Raw genomic sequence first — 9837 nt, 5'->3', positions numbered from 1 at the left:
TCAGATGAGGAAATGTCACCTGGTCAACCAGGGATACAAAGATATCCACTACAGCCAGGTACTACATCAAAATAGACCAAGCAGTAGTAGTTTGTCAGACCATACAAGGAGGTTGTGACTGTGTATGTGGAATGAGGACCTATACCACAGCTAGTTAGAAGATGGAAGCCAGACAACTGGGAAAAAGAATATGAAACTACCAGTGCAGATCTACTGACAACCTCAAGCTGGTTAGAAGATGGAAGCCAGACAACTGGGAAAAAGAATATGAAACTACCAGTGCAGATCTACTGCCAACCTCAAGCTGGTTAGAAGATGGAAGCCAGACAATTGGGAAAAAGAATATGAAACTACCAATGTAGATCTACTGTTATTGCAAGAGTGTAGCTTTCAGTTATGCATCATAATCCCATTAAAATATACATAGAGGTAGATACAGCACATCTGTGGGTCAGTTTAATGGACTACTATGAGGAAGGGATCGAGGAACATCCTGTATCTACAGTGCCTTACAGTAATATGTTGAAGGAGCACTTACATCAAAAAGAAAAAAAAAATGATCCGCTTCTTCACAAAAAATACAGTCCAACCCTTTTACTTTTTTTTTTAAACCTTATTCTTTGGTTTTAAACCAAACTCAAATGCAGAACAAGTAAATAATTTTTGCATATGAGGTTATGATCCAAAATAAGTTGCACATGTTTAGTTCAAGTCCACTCAATGGTTTTACATCAGGGATGATGAAACACAACTACAAAGTTATTCAACTTCTGTTTATGATTTATTTGTTTACCCAGTCTTTTACAGAGAATTTCAGCACTATAACATCAAACAAAAATGCCAGTACATCCCCCCCCCCTCTTTTATACATGTGCAGACACTGTCTAATAACCACCAGTAAAAGCCTAGCATCATCCTTCTCCTAAAGTCTCTAGTCATGAGATATACTTGGGCCTACCCAAAGACAGATCTATCCAGACAGCAATTGAATAGTCCTTAGGGATAATGGCAAGAAGTGAACTGGAAATAGTTATGTCATGCAACATCATTCCCAAGATGGTATACTTTTGTCCTTTTAGATAAGGGCAGATATTCAGTGATCCCAAAATGCACTCACCAAGGGTCCTTGACTCCTTATAAGCTACACAGCCAGGCTTTCAAAGAAGAATAGCCATTACTGGATGATTTACCCTAAAATACACAACTGGTTCCTCAACCATAATTCTAGTCAACCAGTAATACAGAGGAAAAACAAGCAGCAGCGTAGGTAGGCTTGTTTGTGATACCACAGTCTTAGAATAAGTGAGAGAAAAGACAGCCTGGTGTACTGAACATTCAGTGTACATCTTTAACTGTAGGAATACCAGAACAAAAGTTGTAAGGCAGCTGATAATGTCCACTAACCATCACGGGGAATTACCACATGCACATGTAGCATACTCACAGCTGTTGCCAGTGCCATATAACTGCTTTGCTCAGAAAGTCGTCCTAGTACTGCAGATTCAATAAGTGAAGATTAAATCTTGGAAAACTTAAAAGGCGTAAAACATCAAACCTGTAGAAAATGTAAACCTATAGTAAACTTAACCTTAATTTACTTCCATTTTCGTGGACAGCTGAAACAGATTACTTTTGGAATGGACAGTGTGAAGTCAGGAATAGAATAAAACCTGATTAAAAAAACTACATCAGTCATTTCAAATAACTATTAAATGAAACTTCTGCAGTATATCCAGCACATACTGAAATATAATAATAATACTCCATATTTATAAAACTAATAACCATACAATTCAAAATGTAAGCTTCTAAAACTGAACAGAATCCAGTATTAAACATTAAGGATTAAGCAGGAATGCATTGTTAAAAAAACAGGTATGATAAACAGCATTTTTTTTTATTTATGTAGAAAAGTTTGTGAAGAGCACCATAGAATTCATTAAAGATAAGGCATAGTAACGTACTATTGGTGTGCAGTTTCAGAACATAAGGAATGAACTTAGTAGATCTAGCTGAAGAAACAAAAGTCAGTTTCACAGAATACAGTACTTAGGAAAGTCAGCACTGACAATGCTGATTTTTGTGAAGTTTACAAAGACGAGTTCACAGAATACAGTACTTACGAAAGTCAGCACTGACAATGCTGATTTTTGTGAAGTTTACAAAGACTAGTTATCTTCCTGGTGCTCTCATCACAATCAACTGTTGCTATGTTTAGCACAATGTCTAGAGTGCTTATAAGTCAGTAAAAGCTGTCTCTTGCACAAATGAAGACTCCACTGTCTTATTCCTTTAAAAAGATGCTTTAGGACTCCAAAAGTATGATAAAAGACAGCTCTCCTTATCGGTATTGTGCAGAAAGGTACTATGAATTGAGATCATGCCATGTCTGTTGAACAATAAGCATCAGCTTACATTCTCCCTGCAACAGACTATTCCATCTTCTCTTGGCATGAGATGCAAAGTGTTGATAAACATGTATCTTGAAAACAGCAAATAGAGGTGTCGGAACCACAGCAACTGACTTTTATGGCACTTCATGGCATTCTGAAATAGACAAAACATCAATAAATATATCTTTTGAAAGCACTACACATTTTGTCCATCTGATACTCTTCTTGCCTATAATGTGTCATTTAAAAAAGTAAGGCATACTGAGCTACTAAAGCTTTCTTTATGAAACAGTTTTCAAGTTAACACAGTCCAGCAAATGACTCACTTTCAAGGTGACTGAATGCAAACTCCTTCTAGCCTCTGTAAAAGGCAGGGATAGATTTGACCATTCAACTCTCACAAGGAGCCCTCATGTATATAAATAGTCTTTTGGCTTTTCTCGGTTAGGGGTTGCCACAGCAGATCTCTGGTCTGCTAATGATTGGCAGTGGGTTTTTATGGTGCTGAGTTGCCAGCCCGATGCCCAACCTTCAAAGAAGGCACACCCATTCACGCACATACCTACCTGCATGTCTTTCAAATGTCACTCGACCGTGGGGAGGACACAAGGCACTCCAGCCGAGAATCAAACAAACAGGAGAACTTCTTGCTGTGAGGTGACAAGGCTAACCGCTGCACCACCATAGATCTCATGTATGACATTTTAAATAGTCACCACACAGAGTGCTAAAGCTAAATGCCAGCTGATAGCTGAAAAGTTCTAAGATCCAATTGTGGATCAAGTTTTAGGGACAAAATTCTGCTCCAATTCTTTATCTAACAGTATCAGACTCTCATTTCCTCTTCAAAAAATATGGTGCAAAGTGAGTCATTAAAACATCTGCCTGTGCTGGACTAGGTGGTAAACCTGTAGCTTCCATCAAATCCCTGAATATCTACAATGATTTTCCTTCCTCTAAGACAACAGTTAGAATGTGGTTTAGTCTATATGATGATCCTTACTTCAAACACATTTCTGAATACTGGGTGCTAACAGCATAAACAGATGCTATGCTTGTCTCAGCCTACAAGATGGAATACAATGCAACATTTCCTTTATGATGAATGGGACAAAATCCAATTCTGCTGGCAGTAGTGTAAAAGCAGAAATGAAGAAAAAACAGAATGTAAGGTGGTTCAGGGTACACAACAGTTCTACAGAGAGTCTACTGCCACAAGTGACAAGACAACTCACATTACAGGCAGTACAGAACTGCCATTTTATTTTGGCACACCAGTGTAGGAAGCTAATGGCTCATCACTGCATCCTATTTAAAAGTACTTGTAGCGTAAAAAGTACAGTTTTGTACCTACCATAAATGTAGATGTTCGAGGATCCACATTGCTGCAGTCCTAACTATTGGGTAGTCCGCTGTCCAGTCGGCCCGAATACCAAAGTATATGGCTGACGTCGGTCAGGGCGCATTAGACTGACGTCAGTACGTCAGGGTACTAATGCGCATGACCGACGTCATATCCTCAGTCTTTTCTTGCCCCAGATGTCAGAAGACCCTGAAAAGATAAGGCCAAAAACAAAAACTCCCAAAATACCTGCACCAAAAAATATATATACAATATATACACAATTAGCAGAATATAACCTCACCTACACAACCACCCCTAAACACAGAGGGAAGGAGGGAGGGTAAATTGGACTGCAGCAATGTGGATCCTCGAACATCTACATTTATGGTAGGTACAAAACTGTACTATGTTCTTCATTCCACATTGCTGCAGTCCTAACTATTGGGTAGAATCCCAAAGCAGAGGTAAGGGAGGCTGGCAAATCATAAGGAAGCAGGAACTGACAACATGCCTTGCAAAATAGCTGTGGCAAAACCAGCCCTAGACTTAGAGTAGAGAGGAAGGTGATAATGCTTAGAGAAAGTATGCACTGAACTCCAAGTAGCTGCCTCCAAAATATCCTTAGTTGCCACCCCTTAGAAATGCTGTGGAAGTGGCAGTAGCCCTAGTGGAATGAGGCCTAATCCCAGCTGGAATCTCCTTGCCATGATGGGAATAACAAAATGTAATGCAACACGCAATCCACCTAGAAATAGTTTGTTTTGACACAGGCTTGCCCTTTGAACTCAAAGCAAAAGAAACAAACAACTGCTGAGACTGCCTAAAATCCTTAGTCCTGCTCAAATAATAACGCAATAGCCTGTGTACATCTAAAGTGTGCAAAATCTTTTCCCCTTTATTTTGGGGATCTGCATAAAAGGTAGGCAAATGAATAGTTTGGTTTAAAGCCACACTAGAAACCACCTTAGGCATAAAGGAAGGATTAGTGCGTAAAGATACCCTATCCTTATGAAAAATCAAAAGGCTCCACTGCCATAAGGGCCTGCAACTCAGAAACCCTTCTTGCAGAAGTAATGGCCAACAAAAAGCAGTCTTCCATGACAAGTATTTCAATTCAGCAGTAGCCGCAGGCTCAAAAGGTTGTAGAGTAAGTTTCTCCAACACAAAATTGAGATCCCAAGCAGGAGTAGGAGCTCTACGTGGGGTCTTATATTCTTTGCCCCTCTAAGAAATTGCTTGAACAAAGGATGCGAAAACAATGGTGGGTCACAATCATAGTGAGCTGAAATTGCTGCAGCATGAATCTTAATGGAAGAGAAAGACAAACCTTTGTCCAGTAACTCAGTAAGATATTGAAGAGCCACACTCAAATTTGGCTCAGTAATCTCCAAATTGTTTGCTGCACTCCAAAACAAAAATCTCTTCCATTTTTCTGCGTACACTTTCCTTGTACTAGGTCTTCTGGCTTCCATAATCACATTTAAAACTTGTTGAGGAAGCTGAGACCTGCTGTCTTTCAAAACAGAATATGCCAGGCTGTTAGATGTAGAGAGTGAAGCTTGACATTGAGCAGATGACCGTCCCTCTGAGACAACAGGTGTGGAATCAAGGGTAAAGGCCATGGAGGCTTCCTTACCAGACTCCTCAGTAATGGGTACCAGTGCTGCCGAGGCCAATCTGGAGCTATTAAAATCATCCTTGGCTTGTCTTGTCTGACCTTTAGAAGCACCTTTGGAAGAAGAGGCAGAGGTGGAAAGGCATACACATGAAGATTTTTCCAACTGAAAGAAAGAGCATCCACTTTCCAAGCTGTGTGATGAAATCCTTCGTGCAAAACTTTGGCAGCTGGTGGTTTAGTGGAGAAGCGAACAGATCTATGTCTGGAGTTCCCCATGACACTGTCAATTTTGAAATACATGAAGATCCAGTTTCCACTCGTGGGGATCCATGATTTGTCTGCTTAATACATCTGCTAAGGAGTTCTGTGCTCGGCAGAAACCTTGCCTGAAGAGTTAGGTGCAGAGTGAGCGCAGTCTCCCATAAAATCATTGCTTGTCTGCACAATGGGTAAGAATGTGTTCCCCTTGTTTGTTGATGTACCACATGACAGTTGTGTTGTCTGTTAGAATCAACACCTGCCCTGGAAGAAGTAACTCTTTGAAAGCAATTAATGCAAACTGAACTGCTAACATCTCTTTCATGTTGATATGTAGATGCTGTAGTCTGGCAGGCCACTTGTCTTGTATCCACTTTCCATTTAGATGAGCTCCCCAAGCAACATCTGAGGCATCTGTCGTTAGAATCTGACTTGCCTCTGGCCGGGTCACAGAGAGTCCCTTGTTTAGGTGACATTCCTGAGCCCACCACAAAATTCCTTTTGAATGCAAGGTATTATTTGAATGACAGTGTCCAAATCCTGGCAGTGCTGTGTCCACAGATTTTTGAGATACCATTGTAGCTTCCTCATATGCAGTTTGGCATTGGGAAGCACCAGAATACAAGATGCCATGAACCCTAAGGCTTGAAGGACTGTCCTTGCAGTCAGCCCGGACTGAAGAGATAGATGATGGAAGTAACTGGAAAGATTCTTTTGTTTGTCCGGGGTTAAAAGGCCATCTGGGCTGCTGTATTCAGTCTCACACCCAGAAAGCACATGTCTTGAGAGGGTACTAGACTGGACTTTATTTCGTTCACAGAATACCCTAGGCATCTTAGCACTGCTATGACATATTCCAGATGCTGTAGAAGATCTTCTTTTCTTGAGCCAGAATCAGGCAGTCGTCCAAGTAAGGATAGATTTGGATTCCTTTTAGCCTGAAGTAAGCTATCACTGGAGCCAGAACCTTTGTGAATACTCTGGGCGCAGTAGATAAGCCAAAGGGCAATGCAGAGAACTGATAATGAGAATTTCCAGCTCGAAACGCAGATACTTCCTGCAACGTAGTCTGATTGGCACATGAAGGTAAGCTTCCTTGAGATCTAAAGTTACCATCCAGTGATCTTTGCCCAGCAGAGGTAAAAGCTGTTGTAACGTCAACATTTTGAACTTGGGAATGTCCAGATAAGTGTTGAGGATAGATAAATCCAGAATTGGTCTCCACGTGTTCCCCTTCTTTGGTACTAGGAACAGGCGAGAATAAAATCCTAGGCCCCTTTCCGGCACAGGAACTGACTGAATGGCCCCTATTTGGAGCAACAGAGAAATTTGCTTGTGAGCCTCTGTCCTTTGAAGAGGAGGAATGTCTGGCATGCCTTTGAAAGGAGGCAAGGTATGGAAATAAAACCTGTAACCGTGGTGAATAATATCCAGAACCCATCTGTCTTGGGTAATTAAATCCCAATTTTCTTTGAAAAGAGACAGCCTTCCTCCCAAAGGTGCTGCCAGGCGAGAATGTACTGGCAGCTGAAAAGGTAGGTCATTGGGTCTGCTTACGAAGGACTGACCCCTGCCCTCACCAGAAGTCTGAGCAGGGGAACTCCTGTCCTAGGCCTAAAAGAACCCTGAGCTCTGCCCCTACCACGTCTAGACCTACCCCTAGACTGGGAATCATAAGCAGGATAAGTCCATCCCTTAGTAGGCCAATTTCTACTAAACTTCGGAGGCTGCACCTGCAAAAATCTTTAACAGTTTGCATAGACTTAGCCTTGTCCTCCATTTTCTTCAAAACTGCTTCCACAGGCGAACCAAACAACACATCAGACTGTAAAGGAGCATCCAAAATCCTTGTCTTAACATGCTCAGCTAAATTCTGATCTCTCAGCCAGGCGTGCCTATGAAGAACAGAACCAGTGGCAGCCACCCTGGAGGAGGCCTGCACAGCATCAAAACCACACTGCAAGGAATGTTTACCTACCTGTTCAGACACATGAACTAAATCCTGCAACTCTTTACACTCAATACCTTCAGCCAGAGCATCCACCTTAGATTTCAACTGTGAAAGAAGATAATTCTGATATTTTAACATGTGAAACTGACAATTCAACGCCCTCATGGCTAAAGTGGAAGAAGTATACACTTTCTTTCCCCATCTATCCAAAGCCCTTGCCTCTTTATCAGGAGGGACAGGATTTTTAACAACTGAGGCCTTCACACCTTTAGGCCCCTGAGAGACAGTTTCTGGGTCTGCCCTAGGACTCTTAAAAAGATACTTATGAGCTTCAGGCACCCTATAATACCTATCCGGTTTAACTGGGGCAGGAGGCAAAGAATCAGGATTCAGGGAAGCCTCTGCAAACACATCTTCCACCACATTCAAAACAGGAGGTATAGCTAAAGGCCTATGCTGGGGTAAAACAAGAATTCCCTAAGCCTTTTCCTGGAATCAGAGAAATCTTGACCTTCCCATTTAAAATGCTCCCTCATGGAATGCAGAGTCTCTGAAAATGAAAAATCCTCAGGAGGAGAAGCAGAAGGAGTAGAATCATCCACATCAGAATCAGAATAAGGAGGGTACTCCTGCAAGTCTTCAGCCGAAGACTCAAGCCTCCGAGCATTGCTCAAAACTCTCAAACTCAGGTTCCACCCTAGGCCTCTTATCAGGAGGGGGCATAGAACCCCTAATCATAGTAATCAAATCCTCTGCCATTTTAAGCATATGTTTCTTAGGCAAAGATCCTGAAGTACTAGGGGACACGCCCACAGAAGCTAAACTTGGCCTGCCCCTCAAAGAAGCCTTGGAAACTGAAGGAGAGGCTCTAACCACCTTAGGAAGAGAGGGAAGAACAGCCACCTGAGAAGCCCCCTCAGCCTGGCCTACTTCCTGAGAGGATACATCCTGTAACAGTAAAGTCTCTTCCTGAGACTCCAAAGAGACACCTGGCAAAACCTCCGGCTCCACTGAGCCTTCCAAAGAACCGACGTCTGGGACTGTCGGTTCCTCCACCCTAGGCTTTGCTGCTTTATCTTTGCGTTTTTTAGCCGAAGCCGGCGTCGGAGCATCCGACGGCATTTTATAATTACAACGCTTCCCAAACACTAACCTGGCACAGTCTAACCTTCTCTTAATAGTGCGTTTGTTAAATCTAGCACAAGAGCGGCATCCAACAACGTCGTGCTCAGGCCCTAAACAAGGTATACACAAAGTATGGTAATCCCTATGAGGTATCTGTTTCCCACAAGAAATACAGTTATTCACTTTTTCTGACATCCGGTTAAATACTGAGGCAAGAAAAAACCAAAATATTCCCCAACGGGGTACTTAGCCAACTTTGATTCGGTCTGAAACTCTGACTTCAGAAACTTTCAGAACGCCAACCTGCACTCGCAAAATTGCTTCTGCATCGGACCATGCGGCAAAAAAGACTGAGGATATGACGTCGGTCATGCGCATTAGTACCCTGACGTACTGACGTCAGTCTAATGCGCCCTGACCGACGTCAGCCATATACTTTGGTATTCGGGCCGACTGGACAGCGGACTACCCAATAGTTAGGACTGCAGCAATGTGGAATGAAGAACATCAATATATTTTTTTAACAATGTCCATCTGAAACAATCTTTTAGGCCCACTGAATAAAAATAAATCAAAAAGCTAATGTTAGAATGGTCTTCTACTCTGCCACTTTACAAACATCCTGTCGGTCAAACTCAGGGAAACACAAGACCCAGTAATGTAAAATTATTTTTTTGGCACTACGCATATATCCTGCCCCAACTCATGAATTAATTTAATCAGTTCTTCTCAAGCCTTTTCACAGTGAACTTATATTGAGACAAAATAAGTAATATATTCAAGAAGACTTTCTGCTCAAAATTTCACAACACAGTGTTTATAAACTGGCTCATTTCACAGTAAATTAAGCAACAACTCATATTATAACCCATAATGCTTCCCCTTATTTACTATAAACACAATGTATCAGCAGGAACACAAAGTGAAAGAAGATACGGACTGCTTCAGCTCAATTAATCTGTTCAAACCCCACTTTATGGAGAAACTGACATTTATAATAAGTTTATTCCTATCTTCAAATACAGCTTTGCCTGGACTTCCAAGATGGCTACACACTGATCAATAGCTTAATTTCAACATTCCCAGTGTGAAAACAGAAACAAAGAATAGGGAGCCAATGAAATTATCATTTTGGGTAAAATTCAGT

General features: G+C 41.6%; 1 protein-coding gene across 1 annotated transcript in view; it reads right to left on the bottom strand.

Annotated features, from left to right (window-relative positions):
- Positions 1–762: 762 nt before the first annotated feature.
- PIGL (phosphatidylinositol glycan anchor biosynthesis class L) overlaps positions 763–9837 on the bottom strand; it is an 879462-nt gene continuing 870387 nt past the window's right edge. The window contains exon 7 of the mRNA XM_044054521.1: positions 763–2547. Coding sequence (XP_043910456.1) covers positions 2407–2547 — 141 coding nt within the window. The 3' untranslated portion in view covers positions 763–2406. The remainder of the gene's footprint in view (positions 2548–9837) is intronic.

The sequence above is a fragment of the Protopterus annectens genome, chromosome 13.part0 (assembly GCF_019279795.1).
Source record: "Protopterus annectens isolate FY-2018-M chromosome 13.part0, PAN1.0, whole genome shotgun sequence".
Lineage (NCBI taxonomy): Eukaryota > Metazoa > Chordata > Ceratodontiformes > Protopteridae > Protopterus > Protopterus annectens.
Note: the sequence above shows the minus strand (reverse complement) of the source record. Positions and strands in the feature narration are given on the sequence as shown.